General features: G+C 34.7%; 1 protein-coding gene across 1 annotated transcript in view; it reads right to left on the reverse strand.

The window, feature by feature from the left end:
• SLC7A11 (solute carrier family 7 member 11) overlaps positions 1-21,572 on the reverse strand; it is a 70,474-nt gene that overhangs the window by 38,170 nt on the left and 10,732 nt on the right. The window contains exons 4-6 of the mRNA XM_053581348.1: positions 13,258-13,383; positions 9,512-9,611; positions 3,645-3,689 (exon numbers count right to left, since the gene is read on the reverse strand). Of these exons, the coding sequence (XP_053437323.1) occupies positions 3,645-3,689; positions 9,512-9,611; positions 13,258-13,383 (271 nt within the window). The remainder of the gene's footprint in view (positions 1-3,644; positions 3,690-9,511; positions 9,612-13,257; positions 13,384-21,572) is intronic.

A 21,572-nucleotide genomic window follows, 5' to 3' on the forward strand; every position in this document is an offset into this window, starting at 1 on the left:
CGAGTGAGACTTTGTCTCAAAAAAAAAAAAAAAAAAAAAATTGCAAGCTGTGCATCTATAAATGAATAACTAGAATACATAAAAACTGAAACAACAGCAAAAAAACAAATAATCCGAAAAATGGCATATAATCTGAATAGATATTTCCCAAAAGAAAACATAACAAATCACCAACAGCTATATAAAAAAATGCTCAACATCACTAATCATCAGAGAAATGCAAACCAAAACCACAATGCCACAATGAGATATCATCTCACCACAGTTAAAATGGCTTGTATCAAAGAGACAAAAAAATAACAGCTGCTGGCAAGGATATGGAGAAGTGGAAATTCTCATATGCTATTGATGGGAATATAAATTAGTATAGCCGTTATGAAAAAACAATATGGAGGTTCCTCAAAACACTAAAAATAGAACTATTAGTTGATCCAGCAGTGGGGCACATATCTAAAGGCAAGGAACTAGTATACTGAAGAGATATCTGCACTCCCATGTCTATCACAGCACTATTCACAACAGCCAGAATATGGAATCAAATCAAGTGGATGGAAGGATAAAGAAAATATGGTACTTATATACAACAGAATACTATTCAGCCACAAAAGAAAATAATGAAATTCTATCATTTGCAGCCAACAAGGACGAGCCTGGGTGACACGAGGTTAAGTGAAATAAGCTAGGCCTAGAAAGACAAATATCTCACATCCTCACTCATATGTGGGAGCTTCAAATGTTGATTTCATGGAAGTAGACAGTAGAATGATTGTTACCAGAGGCCAAGAAAGGTGAGAACATGGGAAGTAAGAGAGATTGGCTAATGAGCACAAAAATACAGTTAGGATGATAAATTCTGCTGTTCAATAACACAGCAAGGCTGCTATGGTTATCAGTAACTTATTGTGTATTTAATAATAGCTGAAAGAGAGGATTTGGAATGTTCTTAGCACAAAAAAATTGACAAATATTTGAGGTGATGGATGTTCCAATTATCCTGATTTGATGGTCACACATTGTATGCATGCATCAAAATATTACACGTACCCCGCCAAATATGTTTTATGCTTCAAAAAAGAATAATAGAGATGCAAAGAGTGCATATTTAACTTCAGAACTGAAAGTTTACAGAGCAGGTTTCAATATGGCACAAAATAATATTTCATATTCCTTTCAAAAGCACTGAAGAAAAATAATTGCTTGGAATAGTGAAACCTAACCAACATCATGTGAATAGTATTTTTACCTTGCTCTTAAAAAAAGATGTCACTACAATAGTAATTATGGCAATAATTATGTAGAGATTTAAAAATGTATATAAAATCAGCACATTGTCCCCCATAAATGCATTAATGTATACATGATCTATGTGTTTATGACTTAATAAAAATATTTAAAAAATAAGAAAAAATAAAAAATGAAGGCAACTAAACTAAGCATTTTATACACATTAATTCACCAACACAACCCAGTGAGGTACGTGCTATTATTTCCTCGTTTTGAGATAAGTAAATTTCTTTGCAAGAAAAAAGAAAACTACCGAATCAATCCATTACCGTCACTGGTCCTTAGTATTAGTATGGCCTGAATCATGGACATTATCAATGAGGAAAAATAAAACCCTAAATTCAGGAAAGGGCGAGAGAGAGAGAATCCATACCTGGTATACCACACTGCTAGGACACAACGGAAACTCAGATGGGAGTAACAATGGCGTAAAAGGTTAAGGATATGCTTAAAGTATGCAAATGAAATATTGTATATATGGCAAACAAAAACTATGTTCCAATTGTTAAATAACATTCAAAGAGGATGTGAACTGTATCTCCACCACTGACGTAGCACATAATAAATGCCACCTTATAGGTCATGTCCACAAACATACAATGTGCTGTTTGTATAAGAAGTATACTCTTATATTAGATTCTAGTAATTGGTTTCTATAAAATGTTTTCGGAGTTAAAAAACACAAACCATAATAATTTCTTTTATATAATATAAATTCAATAAATGTTTTATATAAAATCTAATAAGAGCTGTCTTTTTTCTATTTTGCCACTTATATACTAATTATTTTCAAAAACTAAAAGGTCAACCTGGTCTTCCCTGGGAAGCTGTGGCCTTGGGGACTTTTCAGATCCCCAAGTGTGGCCCCTCAACCAATTCTAAGCTTCACAGAGAAAAAAAAAAAAACTCTTTATTAAAAGAGTTTATTCTGTAAGAATTGGAGTCAGTCAAAAGGCCATGTTCAAGGATCCGGAAGATCACATGTGGCCCCAAGGCCACAAGTTTACACCCTTAGTTGGTAGCTATCGTTTACCATTTCCACTAGTGCCAGAAGGAACTAGTTCCTGGTAAATATGTATTCTCTGCCTATAATTCCAGCTATAAATATAACAATACTGTCATAAATTGGTTATATTTCTCAATAAAACACCTTTTCCGGTGTTTAAATTACATGTTGATTTTCATAACAATTGAATCTGATACTATGAAACATCATTTTTGACCTCAATTGCTGGCTTATGTCTTCTAAACTCTGACATCCTTGGTGCCTGGCCAGATCTAATCAGCTCATTATCTCCCAAGACACCTGGTGCCAGAGTTTCTTAGTCTATTTTAATTGGAATTGTCAACCTGTAGGCATATTCTCTGATGTCCAAGCTATTTCCTACTGACTCACCTTCGTTCCTGATGTTCCTTTTCCTAGAAATCATGGTGCTTTTGTTGTGTATATACGTGTTTCTTTCTCTCCCTCTTCTTTCTACCTAAGGAACACTAACTCATCATTTGAAACTCTATATAAGCAACTTCTACCTGGATAGAGTTAAGTATTCCCCAGTTTTTTCTTTGCCAAACTGGGTAAATAATCTATTATGGTATCAATTATACTGTTACATCTATTTGGTTAAATATTTGACCAAATTTGATCAACTAAACACTAAAATACTTGAAGATAAGCAAGTCATATTGATTATATAAGCTGTTACTAAAACAGGAACATAGCAGATATTCATTAAGAATGAAATAAACTAAACAACTATAATATTTAGTCTATATGGTTTTTATATTTTTCCTCTTGTGTCGATTTTTTGTTATTTTTATGCACAAAGTCAAATGTTTATACACAGATAATAAAAATAATTCATTTCTTAATTTAGTCCATTTAGAAACACTCTATAAATCATTACAAAATTATCTAATTATAAAACTGTTACCTAGGAAATAAAGTGAAAACAATCTCAGCTACTAAAATTTACAACTTCCTATAACATTCCCCAAGTAGTTCTAAGGCTTCAATAACTAATTGTCCATTAATTACATTTCTCTCTTTAATTGGATAGTTATGAAAAAAGTTTACATGAATTATTAGAAACTTTTTGAGTTTAAGCTAAAATGGAACTTTATTCCCCTGCTTTCAGGGTATAAGGCAATTTAATATGAAGGTAGAATATGTGATTAAGTTATTTGTATATGATTTATGATAAAATCAAACAAGTTGTATCTACCTAAGAGAATAATAATGAATATGATAACAATAAAGTTGACTAGTCCACACTGAATTTCTTCTTCAGGTCTACTTTTTGAATTATGTAATCTTAAACTTTATTCTTCTTAAAAATTTCAGTGTAAATTTGGCTACTTACTTTTCAGGGTTTTCCACTTCTTCAGTAACAAAATTGAGGTAAAACCTAAAAATAAATAAATAATAAATAATTCACAAATTATTTTAATATATTTTACTATTATAGTCCAACATTACAAGTAGAACCTCTGAAAGCTGACCACCCAAGGGACTGTAACAAACTGGTCCACATATGGAAGTGGTCAACATAAGGAACTAGGCCTACTATAGTGATGTGTACATGTGGTGCATGTCTGCTCTATGAAAATTCAGTCAGCTTAACGAGGTGGTCAATGTAGGGAGGGGTCAACTATGGAGGTTCTACTATATTTAAAATTGAACTAAGAATCATGAAAACTTTATAAAATATAGCAGTATATAATAAGATCAAAATATCCAATAGTCAAAAACTTCCACAAATCATTTTCTATAAAACCCTATTGTGCTCGGTCTGGAAGGTCTTATATTTCACATGTTTATCATATGTCAGTTACTGGGAGCATGCAAGTGGAAAGTCCATAGTCTGTCACAAGGAGCTCATGGTTTACAGGATGGTCTGTAGTAGAAAGTAACAGGGAAAAAGTATATTTCAGCAAGGATGTGAAGCAGAGGATAGGTCTAGCCAAGCCTAGTAGGTCAAGGAAAGTTTTTCTAGAGGATGAATCAACCAACTTGAGCCTCCAAGAATCGCTTAGTCACCTTGAACCTTGGTGTAGCCATTTGAGGACATTCCAGACTAAGCATAGCACACGAGCACAGAAGTGGGACAGGGGAACTATGCACAGGGATAGGAGACACAAGTCTGATGTTCTGTAGGACAAGTGTGGCAGAGGGAATGGGGACAGAATTTAAGTATAAGATGACATTTGACTGCTGAGAATCCAAATATTAATGGTGAAGACAAGTCAATTAAAACTCAGGGTGCAACATAAGTCTGAGAGCAATATGCCTCAGTTTTAGGGAATGCTTACTGACTTCCTAGATAGTATAAATGCAGGGCATAAGTAGGAACTGAAAATGGTACAGATAGTAATGTATTGTACATTTCAAAATTGCTAAGAGAGTAAATTTCAAATGCTCTCCCCATGAAAAATGAATGTATTTGAGATGAATGTATTAATTAACTTGATTTAATTATTCTACCTTATATTCATAAATCACTTTGTACCCCATAAATATTATATAGATATTCTTCAATTTACAGTTTGGAGCTATGTCCATTATAAAGAAATTATCTTAAGTCAAAAATGTACTTAACACACCAATAAACCCATCAGAAAGTTGAAAAATCTTTAAGTCAGGGCATCATAAGTAAGTGACCATCTATACAACTATAACTTATCAACTTACTATTAAAAATAATTTTTTAAGGTCGTAAATTCTCAATTCACACTTCTTCCTTCTAATTTTCTGCTTTCCAGTAAGTACCTCAAATAACCTGAAGTCACAAGACTATGAAGTTACTATTTTCTTTTTTGTATATTTAGGCAGATAATTTTAGGCACACTGTTAGTCATTATACCATAAGTCAACAACTAAAGAGCAGGCAATGTTGAAAATTTCCCAAGTCCAGAGCACTTTTCTGCATCTCTTATGTGACAAGAAACATTCTACGGTCACAATATTTCAAGTTCCATACAACTGCAAGTATTACTTTAAAGTCAGTTCCCTAAGAAATTCACATTCCTTTCCTTCACTTTGTGACTCTACTAATCCCACCCAGGAATGCCTAATGCCTTGCTTCCTTGATTTTGTGTTGCAACTACGGGGAGTGCTCGAGACCCCTCACAGTGCTCCTAGTTCTCTCTTAATGTTCTATGATGTCAGCTTGAGTCATATGCCATCCTCAGAGAAAGTGTATTCAGATAACTGGATAGTGAAAATGGAAAAAACCTAAGAGATCATAATAGAAACAGCTAGACATATACAGATAAAGACTTGTCTACCTCTTCATATTGTAGGCTTAGGGCATTTTTATAAAAGAAAACAATCGTATTTTCAATATACTCTTCTGTTATCTTACTACCCTTTGTAAAGTAAACATAACATTTTAGATATGTACACAGGAGCACAGGTGCAGAGGTGCAAATTCTCTAAAACTTAAAATCAAATGGAATATTATACTATCAATCCTTGATATACTTCAAGTATCTTGCAATCTAAGACGAGGATGAAAAAACCTGTCTTGCTCCATCTTTATGAAAACCTCATCTAAATTCACAAGCAGGCAGTTTGATGTTCAAGGCTAAGGTGTCTACAATCTTAAGGACTTTATTTTGAGTAGAAACAAGTGAAAACCTGAAAGAATAGTAGCAATAAAAATGATCTAAAAAGTTGGCAGCCAAGGATTTTTAATGACTAGAAAGTTTCTAAAAATAGAGGTTGTATTTGTACCAAAAAAAACAAGCAACAATCAGTATTTATATCTGGAATATGCACTTCAAGATTTGATGTGTTTGTTATAAGCCTGAGGCAATGAGAAGTACAGGAAGAAAATATAAAACTAAACACCAAAAAGCAAGCAAGCAAAAAAAAAAAAACAAAGAAAGGAAGAAAAATCACACACACTCAGAAATATTTCTGTGCTTCTCATGTCAAAAATAGCCATTCCTTCTTAACAGTTGTTTTAGAAAGTGGTCTATTCTAACAATGCTAAAGCAAGAAAGGAAATATTTATGAAAAAGGAACACATTTTCAAATATTTGCCATAGCTTCAGAGAACAGAGAAAAGAAAGGTCTGGGGGGAGGGAGGAAATAGGAAAAGCTTTTAATTTTAGTCCCAACATTCACATCCTATGGGAAATCCCCCTTTATCCTCTCCTAGTCTCCAGAAATTAGTCCAAAGTATTCTCTTTGGTTTACATCTCTTCATGGCCTCTAGAGAATGTTCACAAGGTCCATTGTTCCAGCTTTTCCATGCCTGTGCATAAAAGACCCTGTAATGCCAGCAATGCATTCCAATACCCAACTAAGTGAATTATTTTAAAAAGAAGCTTATTCTGTAGATTAGATTTGACACAATGGTAAAAAATAATCCCAGCAGGTGCCTTAGAAAGACCAAATCCATTGAGGATAGGATTTAAAAGGAAGGAAAAAGATACTGAAAAACTATTTTCTATTACACAATTAAAAAAAAAATCACACCAAGCAATATTTGGCCTTGGATCAGGATATGGGACTGAAATTGGTTGAGCTCCCCAGGGCCACAGGACAGACTGGCAGATGTATTTCTCTGAATGTGGACATTGGCAATATTAAAGTTACTCTGACCTAACTCCGTGACCTGGCTGGGCTAATGATTTCTTTTCTTCTAATCATGTTTCTGTGAAGTTTTTGTCATTCTAGAAAGGTTCTTTGCTCCTCAGAAACAAAAGCGTGTTCTATTCAGATTCTTCAAGGTTTGGTGGAATTGTCTTTTTAGGCTTGCAGAGCAAGGTCTCCAAGACAACAGTGGTCTCGCTGCTTTTATTCGGGCTAACAGATTGGGCAGTGAGTTCTGATGACAATAACTGTCTTACTCATTTACAATACCTCCACCTTTTCTCTCTCTCTCTTTTTTCATTTTTTTGGTCACACATCATTACTGCATCAAAGAAGCAGGATAGGGAATGGTGGCTCATTTACAGATCCCCACTGATAATTCTATAGCACAATCTTACAATTATATCATGAAAAATAGAGAGACCAGAAAAGCAGCGATTACAACTGAAAAGTGAATAAATGCCCCTCTCTTTGGGAATTCTTTTAGTCTCCATCTTGTTCCATTTACATCCAGATAATAACTTTTATTCTGGAACTCCAAACCAACAGGCTATTTTTTTTTCCTAATCACAGTTTCCTTTTTCTCAGACTGATGACCACAGATTAACAGCCAGATTATTTCTACCTCTTCACAAAGCAGCATTCAGGTAGCACAACAACCTGCTATGGAAGCGCAAATACTTATCTGTCCCTTACATAAGCCACTTGCATCAGATAACTTTCCATTTAAAATCCTGGACTTCTTTGCCAATGCTGTGATCAAACTCTCTAGGATATAAGGAAATCAACGGTTTCTTATTTTCTAACATAGAGAATAGACGTGAGGATTAAATCAGTAAAAGCATAAAAATAGTTCATGTCCACCCCTCAGACTCTATAAACAGAGTAACATTTTAGGTTCAGCATCAGCTAAACCAAATATTAATAAGACAACACAAAAAGAATCTTTATACATGGAGAAATACATCAGCTCTCAAAAGCCTAGAGAAATGGTACTCACAGGCAAAAGAACTTCATTCAACAGGACTAATCAAGTCTCCCTTGTGACTACATCTACATTCCACATCCCTGATTGCATATTGCTCAGCGCCCAACACTTGGCCGGAACTGAAAGCTTTCGCCACCTCTCCCTTTGCAACCTGTGGTGAATCTCCCAGTGGTTTGGCTGCAGCCCCAGGACGCAGACTCTGATCCCAGGCTGAATACACCTAGAACGTTTAATTCTCCTTCTAACCCTGTGATCACACTCAGTTCTTTTCTCTACCTAGCACCACAGTGCTCTTTGGACAAAAGTAACAAGACTTCAAAAATATTGAGGGATTCACAATTACTGCTTACAATGACTACAAAAATATTCTGGTAATATATAAATATGTTACACTGATGTTCTTAGAGCCACAATCATCTAGTAATCTTCAAACAAATTTTGCTTTAAAGGCCATTTAAGGTTTTAAATTTCGGTACACTCCTAATTCTCCTTTATTTTCATAATTCAATGAGATTAGTAGGGTAAACACTCCACTTATTTTGAAATAGATCTTTACATTCCTTGCATTAGCTGGAAGGTGAGATCCCAAACACTAAAGAAACTATATTTGTGTTGAAAATGCATTTATAGAAGTTTTGAATTAATGTAGTTTCCTGATATTCTTAGGCTCATAGAACATTCTCACAGCTAAAGCTACATAACTATTAGTTTTTTAAATAATGGAAAAAGAAACTTTGCTATCATTTACCCTACACCAAGGAAATGTATTCTTTCTAGAATGGTTTTGGTGTTTAATTCTTTTATACCTACTGGGCTTTCTTGCAATTGTCACTTCAACAAAATTTTACTAGGTAAATAAAATGTATTTTTAAAAAAATCCCACTCTTATCCATGATTATTGTTTTTCAAATGCCTGAAACAGCAAGGCCTATTTACAAAGTCCTAATGCCTTATCCAGACAGTATTATAGACAGATTACAGATGGATATACCTCAAAGTAAATTTATCCACGGCTTTCCTATTTTAATCATCTTTGTTGTATATTTTTCTTTTCAGATACTGGGGAAATTTTAAGGAACTTGTAAGGTCCTTCAAAATGTAACAGATTGTCTAGTACACTTGATTTTGTTATGTCGGTTTCTCTTTCCCTGCCTTTGGAGTATTATTTTACCTCCTGGGAATGTCTTACTTAATTCTATATCTGAGTTCTTTTTACTTCTTATGGGATGGTGGGAAAAATCAATTACCATTTGTGAACACCTTTGGAGCTTTAGCTGGAAGCTCCTTTGACAAGGAAAGTACTATTCTTTGGTACCTTATGGTGCTATTGTGTCCTTACTGATACATACTTGTAAGTAATTTGCACTGGCTGCTGGGACTCAGAATTTGTTTTTTATGACATCGGGCTAAATCTAGTAGTCATCCTTACTAGAAACCTGTTATGTTTAAATCATGCACACAACAATTAGACTGATAGAGGACCATACATATTTCTCATTTTGAGTACAGCACATCACTCTGGATCATGGCTGATCCCATTTGCCTAGCTCCCTGCGTGGTATTAAGCCGAAGTACCGAGCAAAGTGCTTGGAGGAATGAATAAACCATAAAATTCACCAGATCTGGGGATATCAACTTACCAGCCAGCATATGCATACATTCCATAATAAAAAGCTAGGGGCAACCCCATAATACTAGCATCTCTTCCTGAAAAGGCATCTTTAAAGTGTTGTGTTTGACCTGTAATCAGAAGAAGATGATGTTAGGGTTTTTCAGAAGACAGCTTATTATTCTGTCTTTAATCATGAACATGGAGAAGGGGATCTGAACCACACTATTTTAGGTCTAGATTTCCTTACTTTCCACCCATTACCTGCTCTATTATTAGTACTATACCCATTCTAGAGAAGGAGTCCAGTAAGTATATTCATCACATTAACACTATTTCACATTTCTCTTTTACTAAAGTTATAGCAAAGATGAAAATGGCATTTTGAAAAAGAATCCCTTGTTTGAATGTGCTTCTACTGTGACCATGAAAGGGGACTAAAAAATCTTCTGTAACTTATAGTCATTAGGAATGTGATAGAATATTAAAAGTAAAAATAATGCACTGCCTGACTACAAAGAAATATCCAAGGTTCTATCCTTAATGAGAAGGTGGCAGGAAACCCCAGAACCACTTTTCTCCATCATGTGATTCTGTTTACCATGTGTTGTTCATTAGATACCTGTCGCTCAGAACAGGGGTTGAAAACACTGAGGACCGTCTGGCCAACCCAACCTGCAAGCCTCTCTTACAAATAATGTTTTCTTGGAATCTAACCAGGCATATTCATTTAAGTATTGTTCATGGCTGGTTTTACCCTACAATAGCAGATCTGAGTAATTTCAACAGAGACTATATCACTCACATAGTTGAAAATATTTACTATCTGGACCTTTACAGAAGAAGCCCACTGACCCTGTGGCCTTGGCCTACACAATGGTATGGTTTCCTTTTAGGAACATTGAAAACATAATTATATAGAACTAAAAGGAAAAAAAGAAGAAAAAAAGAAAACATAATTATATAAAACTTTAAAATAAATGTTTCAAAAATGTGTCAATTGGTGGATTGAATGCATTTATTCATCACATATTTTTCTATTTTATGAATCGCAGAGGATTCATATCTTCTTGCATATCTTTTGAATAGTTTAAAAACTAGCAATTTAGGTTTACTTTTGTCAGTTAATAGTCAAGCAGCAAAAAAAAGGCTTCTTTTTTCTGAAAGAAACAAGCAAGTTATTCATTGGGAAATGTAATTTTGTTTTAAAATAGATCTCAATGCAATTAAATGAAAGGGGTGTGAGAAGTGGGTGAAGTATTTGAGACACTCTAACTTCAAAGGCAAATCTTAGTTGTTGCCTGCACCATCCAACACATCATATATTGATATAACATGTGTGAGCATGGGACCAAAAATGAAGAATGTTGACTCATACATTAAGTAATTTTTCCCTCAAAGTAAATAATTCCTAAACATAGGTCATTTTTTAAAGTAGTAAGGTGAATTTAGAAATTCCCATTTTGCTAAAACATTTCTGTGTATTATAGGAGAAAAATATAAATACTGAAATTCAGATAAAAACATCTGTTGATAGCCGGGCGTTGTGGTGGGCGCCTATAATCCCAGCTACTTGGGAAGCTGAGGCAAGAGAATAGCTTAAGCCCAAGAGTTGGAGATTGCTGTGAGCTGTGATGCACAGCACTCTACTGAGGGTGACATAATGAGACTCTGTCTCAAAAAGAAAATCTGTTCAATATTCTTTTTTTCATGATTTCTAAATCTCTTTGGCATCAAAGGGGAATATTTCTAAGAGTGTAGCACCAAATAATCAATAAGAAAAATCAAACTCTGTGAAGACTGATTTACAAGTACCAATCCTCAGAAATGCTATTTTGAAGTTTCACAAAAGGGAGGAATTTTATTTCTAAACTTCAGAAATATTTTGTCTGAATATCAGAGGTCTCAGGAAGATGAAAGTCAAAACATTCAAAGGAAAGTTGAACAAATACTTATAAGTGATTACAACTATGTTCAGGATCTGAATAGAGTATAATCTCTACTAGTAATGTCTCCATCTTCCTAGAGTTTCAAAATAAGTGATCATATTTGTGATAAAGTCACAATTTCATAGCAATAGAGCAAATATATCTGCTAAGAATAACCTCCAAAATATTACAATTTATATTAAATATGGTAATGTTCTCAAGGAATTTCTCCATTGGGTGACATCATAAAAAAGCTTGGTCACTTTAAACACTGACATCATAATAATTAACTCTATTGTATAATAATAATATCCCTCTATTGTAATTGTCAAACAGAATTCAGAGATACATCATGATCTCTGCTCTTAAGGAATTTGCAGTACAGTATCAACTGGGCAACCGAACTTTGACTCTTGTGCAAATAAGTGGCAAAAATCCACTACAGTCTATAATGTTCCCTATAGCATCTTACACCAAACAGAAAAAGGAAGAAAACAGATCTTAATTTCAGGGCTGGTTTATCATCTTTTCTAATCAAAACTGAGACTAGAGAAGAGCCAATGACCTAGAGATTCTGAGCTCCTTATAAAAGACTAAAGATTTAGCCCAAGGAAAGAAAGCACCAACAAAACAGATTATTTTGCCTACATCCCGAACGAATGTACAATATGAGCAGACCAGCTCTGTGGAGGTTCAGGTGAACTAGAAGAGCAAGCTCATGGTTTCTCTTCAGTGCAAGCTCTGGTGTTCAAAATCTCTGTTCTGTTTATTCTGTGCCCGTTGAGGTTGCTGAATTTGATAAAAGCATTTCCGCCAGCAGAGCTCTGAGATCTCCCACCAGGCTTATTAAATGGGCAAGAGCATCTCCCTCTCCCAGCTACAGAGTGGCTGGTCTTCCAGTGTTTTTTACTGTTTAATGCCTCTACCCACAGAAATGATTTTGCTGAACTTTGGCATTTTCTTTTGCCTTGTGTAACTCTCCTCCTGCAATGTCATTAAATTTCTCTATAAATTTTCTTTCTTGGAACAGACAGTATAAATGTAAACATTAAATACTCAGGATGCCCAAGTTATATGTCACTCTTTTACAATGTTTTTTCATGTTCTGGTTCATTTCCTTCTATGGTGGCGATTGCTAATTAAATATCTCATGTGGACCTCTTTCTATTCCAGCAATTTCCACTAAAACACTGAAACTAAATTTCACCACTTAACTTCTTTTTTTATTATGTAGTAAACTTTATAAAGCAAATCTCAAAAATGTTATATTTCTGAAGAAATGCAAAATTTACATTAAAATAATGAAGCAATAAAATTAAGTTTTTTACATCTATTTTTAGTGTCATAACATATTTAGTTTTTAGGAATGATGTTCCCGTGTCTGATTCTGCTATCTAAGGATACCACTATCAAGGTAAAATAAATAATTATGAGAAAGCAAAAAAAAAAATCATTTTTTATTATTTTTCACATATCTGCCTTTAATCTTTGTTAATATTATTAGACAAATTTAAAGTAAAGATAAGAAGATACATTTATCTATAGTTAAAACTAAATGGCAGATTTTTTTTTTTCACTTAGATTTTTTCACTCCAGTTTGTACTGAGAGAATTCACTGATACCTTATTTTGTTGCTTGGCCCAGTCTTAATCCTCTTGCTGCCATTCAACTGTGAATACCAACTCATCCACAGTGTAGCAGGCTTTCAAATCAATTAGATGACAGTATAGAATTTAAGTTCCACAAGCAGAAACTAATTAAGGATTCTGCTACTATAAGCAAAAGTTAGTGTTAAAAGAGACCAAAAGCAGATACGTATTTTAAAAAGCATTTACGTTTCAGCCCATACCTTTAATTAGTTGCATAACTCCAGGGACTATAATTACCAGAATTGCTGTGAGCTTGCAAAAGGTTAGGAAAATCTGGATCCGAGCACTCCAGCTGACACTCATGCTATTTAGGACCATCACTGTAGCTGCAAACAAATAGGAGCAGTTAAAGAAAGTGAATGCTCACTGGCAGGAAGACAGCTTACATTCTTGTTACTCAAAGTGTAACCTGTGAATCAGCAGTGTTGGCACTATCTAGAAGGGTTTTAGAAATGCAGAATCCCAATTCCTGTTCCAAACCTAATGAACACAATTCTACTCCTCATTTAGCTCGCTGGGTAATTTTTATGCATATTATTAAAGTTTGAGAAGCTTAAATAAAACCTCTGGACAACAAGAATTCCTCTCTTGTTCTTTGTGTATGTCAATAGGACATATATTGTAGTACTCTAAAAATCAGATATTTTTGACAAAACCCTGCAATCACAGCAGGCAAACAGATGTGCTGAATTCGACTCTTTAGCTTGATAAGGCAACTGTGTCCTGACACACCTGCGAAAGTGGACCACACTCAAGAAGGGGCAAGAAGAAAAGCAGTGGGCTAAAATCTTGTTCTTCCTTCTCAGGACTAGCCTTAGTTGGCACTTTTTCTTTTTTTTTTTTTTTCTGTAGAGACAGAATCTCACTGTACCGCCCTCGGTAGAGTGCCGTGGCATCACACGGCTCACAGCAACCTCTAACTCTTGGGCTTACGTGATTCTCTTGCCTCAGCCTCCGGAGCAGCTGGGACTACAGGCGCCCGCCACAACGCCCGGCTATTTTTTTGTTGCAGTTTGGCCGGGGCTGGGTTTGAACCCGGCACCCTCAGCATATGGGGCCGGCGCCCTACTCACTGAGCCACAGGCGCTGCCCTTGTTGGCACTTTTTCAATTAACACATTAAGTAGTGACTTTTAATCTACCATACACATACAAGCTTCTAAAACATATTTTGGGATTTGAGTAAAATATCATAAAGTGATAAGCCCGAAAGAGTTCTCCCAAACTAGGATGTACACTGGGTTCAAACCAGTAGAATTTCCTGGTTTTTTTTTTTTTGCAGTTTTTGGCCGGGGCTGGGTTTGAACCAGCCATCTCCAGCATATGGAGCCAGTGCCCTACTCCTTTGAGCCACAGGCACTGCCCTGTTCTTAATGATGCTACCCACAATTTTCCAAGCAGCAGTCACTATCTACCCTTCCTACCTTCTGCACCATGAAAACCTAGAGGGTAAAACAAGGGGTATTGCTAGTATCCAGCCCCACACTTGACCCAGCTAATTTTTTTTTTTTTTTACAGTCTCACTTTATTGCCCTCTGTAGAGTACTGTCGTGTCACAGCTCAAAGCAACCTCCAACTCCTGGGCTTAGGCGATTCTCTTGCCTCAGCCTCTTGAGTAGCTGGGACTACAGGTGCCCACCAGATCCAGCTAAATTATTAACACATTTTTTTAATTCAGCAAGTGAATGAATGGATCCATTAGAAAATCTATGGCAGAAGGTAAATGCTGATGTTCTAAGACCTTCCTCCTCTACTCTGCTAGAATGTCTAAGGTTATTCTAGACAGTGGATTTCAACTTTGTCCTCTTTCCAAAACCCTGTTTAGTGTGAACAAAATTTAAAAAATAGCTAGTTCATTCCTGACACTCACAGTTATTATCTATAAGTTTTACTTTTATAAAGGTGAATTCCCCCTAAATATAAAAATATATAAAAATATTTCTCAGGAGATGAAACAAAACACAGAATTCTCGTAATTCAAGTTGCAATTGCAATTGGAAGTTTTCCTATATACAGTACTAAGAGTTAACTTCATGGTTTCCATGGCCTGATATATAATCATTAGCTCATTTCAGAATTTGAAAATTAATGCAGGCCTTTTTACCTACTTGCCCTGGCAATGGAGGCCCATTCGCTTTCTATGACTGTTTCCTGCTTTGTAAGCTTTCTTATTCATAAGCCTATTTTTCTCTTCCTCAATAAACTTTGTTTCGTGCTTGCCTTTAAACAAAAGTCAGTGCAATTATGAACACATAATGTATAATCGCAAAATTTTAAAACAACACAGACCCCTTAAGGAAGGTTAACTAAGGTATATCCTTTTAATGGTTTACATGCAGCCATTTAAAATTATGAAATTATTTCTTGTAATTTAATATAAATTGTAATATAAAATTATTTCTTGTAATTAAGTATTACAAGAAAAGATGTTCATATATGGTACTGACCAATACAGCAAGTTACAGAAAGATGAAGGGATGGATAGAGAGGGAGAGAAAAAAAAAAGATCTGGAAGAATATTTATCAAAACATTAGCAGCAGGTACCTAAAGATGATAGAATACCAAACAATTTTTAAATTTTATATTTATTTTTCTTAGTTTAATAAATTTTATAGTAAACATAATTTTAGTGATTATACTCAACAACTTTGAATTGTATGTGTGAAACGTATTTAAATGTTCTCATCACAAACAAAACCAAAAGAAAAGGAGAGGAAACTAGGTCAGTTGATTGATGTGTTAACTTGATTGTTTTCACAAAATGTCTAGATATCAAATCATCACAGCGTATAACTTAAAAAAAATTTTATTTGTCAAATATGTCTCAATAAAGCTGGAAAATTTAAAAAAACAAAGCAATAAAGCACATTTTATTTTATGGTGTCATATCATATTTTTTATTTTTCAGTTCTAGTCATTCAACCAAGCACATTTTATTTTTGACCAAAATTTAAAATTAGGGAAAAAAGTGTAATAGGAGGTTACTAATAAAGAGATATTTCCAAGGAGTAATGATGAGAATGACCAGAAGGGCCAAAGCCCTGACTGTGGACAGGGGAGGTGAGGAGGGCATGTTTTATCTATGCTTGAAATAGAAAACATGAAGAAATAGGTCCATTGTCAGTGCAAAGGGCATTATTTTATCAGAGAAATGACAAACATATAATCATTTCTCTCTCCCCAATATAATTCACTTATATATGAAAAATTATTTATTTATTTATCTGGAAAATAATTTAGTGTAACTCTGCTCCCCCTTCATCATCCAGTAATTCCTTCTCTTTATTCCATGTAAATGACTGTGTAATGAGTCATCATATGAAAATGATTTTTTTTTTAATTATGAAGGCTCAATATTGGCATGAAAGTGAAAAAAAATTGTCTCATGTTCCCACCAGCAACAAAAGAGCACTGTTTTCTTTTAAATAGAGCTCCTAAAGCCCAAAGCACTCTGTTTCTGAAAGTACTCCTCAATAGGAATCAGCTGTGGTATAAAGCGGACCAGAGAAAAAGAAGAAAAAGAGAAAGAGAAAAAGGAAAAAGAGGCAGGCACAAAAGCAGGAAGGAAGCAAGGAAGGAGAGAGAAAAATGCATTCTTATTTTTGTAACATCTAACCATCTATATATTTAAAAAAAGAAAAGAGGCCTTATTACTTTCATGAAGAACGCAAATAACTAATGCCTATTCAAATTGAAAAATAAACAATACGTGAGATTTTATTTCACATGTTGTAAAGTTTTCTTAGTTAAATGGAAGATGAAATCAAACAAACATCATGAATATTTGTGAAAAATCTCACTTTATTTTCCTCTTAGCTGAAACAAAAATTCTGGTTAAGATGCTAGAACACTGCTGGTGGGAATGTAAATTAGTACAACCACTATGGAAAACAGTATGGAGGTTCCTCAAAAAACTAACACTTGAATCTACCCTATAATCAAGCAATCTCATTGCTGGGTATATATCCAAACAAAAGGAAATCAGCGTATCAAAGAGATATCTGCATGCCCTTATTTATTGCAGAACTACTCACGAGAGGCAAGATAAGGAATTATCCTAAGTATCTATCTGAAGAGGAATTAATAAAGAAAATGTGGTACATATACACAGTGGAATACTACTCAGCCATAGAAAAGAACAAAATGCTGTCATTTTCAACAACATGAAAATTATGTGAAGTGAAATAAGCCAGGCAGAGAAAGATGAATAGGTGGGAGCTAAAAATGTTGATCTCATGGAGGTAGAGAATAGAATGTTACCAAAATGCTGGAAAATGGAAGAGGAAGACAAGTTGTTTAATGGGCACAAAAATACAGTTTGGTAGATGGAATTACTCTAGTGTCCAATAGCCCAGTAGGGTTACTACGGTTATCAATAAATTATTGTATTTTAAAAAATAGATAGAAGAAAAAAATGGGAATGTTTCCAACACAAAGAAACAAATGGGTAGGTGACAGATACCCCGCTTACCCTGATTTGATTATACATTGTAGACAGTATCAAAACATCTCAAATTCTATAAATTTGTATAATTATGTGTCAAAAAGTTTTTAAATAAAATATGTACAAAATAGTTTTAAAAACAATACTTCAAAGAAGATATATAGATTGCAAATAAGTACATAAAAGGATGCCTCTTTAGTTTTGCAGGAAGCACAAAATAAAAATATAAGATCTCACAACTCACCTATTAGAATGTCTGAATTTAAAAAGACTGATCCTATCAATTATTGACAAACATGTGGGGCCAATATACACGGCCAGTGGGAATATAGAATGGTATGACCACTTTAGTAGAGTCTGGTAAATTTCTTGAAAAGTCAAACGTATATTTACCACATGACTCACACATTCCACTGCCAGGTTTTTGGCCAAGAGAAACGTAAGCATATGACTTTACAAAGGCTTGCACTTGAAGATCAATAGTGGCTTTATTTGTGATAGCTCAAAACTGGAAACAACCCAAATGTTCATTAACATATGAAAGGATAAACAAATTGTAATATACCTTGATAATGAAATACTAGACAGCCATTAAAAGGAGTGAACTATTGAGACAATACAGCTATAGAAGATTCTTGAAATAATTATCCTGGACAAATAAAGCAGAAGCCAGACAAATAAGAGTCCATGCTATATGATTCTAAATACAATTTTGGAAAAGAGAAACTAGGGTGATAGATAATAGCAGTTGCTGGGATGAGGGGATTGGAAAATGGCCCCAGGAGAGAGTAGAGATGATTAACACATTCAGCATCTGGATTGTGGTGATAGTTGCATAAGTTTATGCCTACACCACACTTTATCAAATTGTACATTTTAAGTGTGTGTTTTATTGTATGTTAATTACACGTCTATAAAACTGTTTAAGAAAAACAAAAGACAGATTTTTCTCAAAGGTTTTTCCAAACCCTGTTTTATCTGAGTATCCAGACATTGCATTCATTATTGGGTACACCAAATTCTAACTGAAGCGCACCTGTATGACCCTCCAGGGACAGCTTAGCAAGTAAGAAAGAAACCTGACAGAGGCCCAGTGACGCTCTCCAGCGTCTGTAACTGCTGCTTGCCCAAGTTTCCTTACCGCAAAATTTCAATCCGTGTATGTTGCTTATCCAACAATATTGAAAAGGGATTTGGGATTCACTAAATGTAAGAGTTTTCTGAGTTCTCAAAACAAACAATATCTACTTTTTAAAAAATACCCTGTGTGCCCATATTGTAATAATCAAAGAAATTTAAGCCAGCTCTCTAGCCCTACCTTTAACTCCCTTGGATTATAATTGCTAATTTTACACATGAGGAAAAAATCAGTTTGGGCTTACTTTTTGACTTCCCTTAAATATCAAAATAAAAATACAGGCTACGTAGTTTGTATTTACTTATTTACAGTGCAGTTTCCTAAGAACTGAAATGCAGCAATGAAAGCTGTATCTATAAATCCTGGAGATAAGAAATACATATTTGAAGGGAGCTGTATTTGAAGAGGATGTTTAGAGGAACGTGAAAGACTGAAGCTGTGATTTAAGGACTGGCAAGTGTTTCTTTCTGCACTTGGTGTAATTCAAGTCTGCCTTCGGTTTTGAAGAGTGAAATTACAGAGACTGGATATATTAGGTTTTCTACCATGTTCACTTTCTCCTTAGCTTCTGACTTCTGACTACTTCGTGCTAAACCAGTAAACTATAGGGAGGCTGTCTACATGTGCTGCATGTGGAGATAAAGTGGGTTGATCCACTGCTTTTTGTAATGGCTGCCTGGGTTCCCTTTATCTTTTTGTTAAAATCCATTTCCTGGATACAGTAAGTTCAGAAAGGGTATGTAGCAATAAATACCTTTAACAAGCCAGGAGACCCTCAATATCTAGGCCTCCCCTACCGGGAACAAAAATGGTAAGCATCACATAAATATAAACTATTGTTTTCAGGGCAAACATTGTATAAAGATTTTACATGGATCATGTTATTTAATTCTCATTTCTCTGTGACATGGTTACTATTATTGGCTTCCTTTTTCTGATAAGCAGCTGAGACTTGAGATACTATTTAACTTGCGTATGTTTACATAGGTAGTAAGTGTGAAGATAGGGTTGGAGCCCAGGTGATCTTACTGCAGAGCCCACACCTCTACCATTAGCACCCAGGTAACAATGAGGAAGAAGTTCAAAAGACATTCATACTGCCTCAATAATATACCTGATTTTTTTGAACTTGTGATGGATCTTCCTCTCTGAAAAGATTTGTGTTTATCTAGCTGGAATTTCAGGACACTTCGATTATTATTTGTCATCCTCCTAAAAAGTATGATACTTGTACTTGCGTATTTTAAAACTACGCATATCTACCTAAGTATTAGTTGTCTTGATAATTGGTAATTTAGTTACGGTAGGAAAAGAGTAGGTATAGCCACTTCATGTGCTAGCTTTGAAACGCTAACACAGAGTCTTAGATTTTCTTTCATGTAATTTGATGGTGCCAAGAAAATATGATCGTCAAAAAGAATATAAAGTAATACATTTATAGAACTGGTTAATTTTTCTTTTCCACAATGCAATCACAAATGCTATTTTGTTTCTCCCCTTTCCTCCCAACAAGTTTTGAGACATAGGATAGGGCTTGTAACTTATCTATATAAAATAAATCAGCTTGGAAATTGAGACATAACAATTGAACTTGTTGGGGGTTGATCTGGGACTAGATTTCATATTCTAAGGAAAGTATTTTATTACAATATTCTGCCCGTCAAGTTTATGGTCTAGTTTCAGGAGAACAGAATGGACTAAATATTTTGAATATTGCATATACTTCAGTGCTGATTGAAGCTATGAAAGCAGTGAAAATTCATAGACTTCCACAGAAGGAACAGTGAGTAATGTCAGCATTGGGCGACAGGAGAGCTGTCGCACATGAATATAAAAGATTTTCCAGCTAAACTTTCATGTGGCTGACATACTTACCAGAATGCACAGGATTTGAGATAAGGAAAAGCATTTCATCCTTACTAATTTGACAGAAATGAAGTATAGCACTTTTTTAAATGGGGTTCAATTAATGTTTAGCTAACTCCCACCCCCAATGCATTGTCAGTCCTCAAATGGTTAGTTAACATTTCACAAAATTTGAAATTTTATTCATCTGTGATACAATAGGACCCTTCAGATTTGCTCTTTTTCTATATTTTACTAGAGATTTCAAACTACCACAAACTGTTTCCTTCCCCAAAGATCATAGAGGAGCAATTCATCCAATTAAACTCTATTTTCTACATCTCAGTAACCTTCCACCCTGAACAGGTAGGAAATCTCCTGCACTCACTTTGAAGAGTCCAGGATGTAAGAAATTTGCCCTTAGGTAAATTTCTCTTTCTCTCTCTCCACCTTCATTCCTGTTGCTCCCTGCAAACTAAATTGTTCTTAAAGACAGTCTGACTTTCCCAGTGAGGCCACTGATTTATATTACCTACCACCGAGTCATAAGAATATCCAGTTTTCTCCTTCACTACTTCTGAGTATGAAACACAATTTTTTCTTCTCAGAATCTCAGGAGCAAGAGATTGTAAAGAAACATCAAAATTTATAAATTGTTATAACTAGTGGCAAAAAGAGAAGAAAATGTCTGGGTTCATCTAATATTTTCTCAGGTTATTTGGTAACTATTCCATGATGAATTTCTACTACAGATGTTTTATAAAGCCCAGCATACCCAGTTAACCTTCCCCATAGCTGCTTTAAAAATTGGCTTGAACAGTTTCCATTTAATCTTCTAAAATATAAATTGTCCCTTTATAACGTTTAATAGAATTGGGATAAATAAGAGGAACAGTCATTTAGACTTACGAAAATATATTATGATCCATCTAATTTCAAGTCCAAAGTGGCAAAATTTGTGGATCTACTAGGATCTACTTAAAGTCCACTGCACTGATTTTCAACTGGTGTGTCCTGCAAAGATTTTAGGTGTGCCAAGAAAATTCTTAGAGATCATTAATTAAATTATTTTTGAAAGAAGCTCAAAG

This window comes from Nycticebus coucang, chromosome 1, assembly GCF_027406575.1.
Source record: "Nycticebus coucang isolate mNycCou1 chromosome 1, mNycCou1.pri, whole genome shotgun sequence".
NCBI lineage: Eukaryota > Metazoa > Chordata > Mammalia > Primates > Lorisidae > Nycticebus > Nycticebus coucang.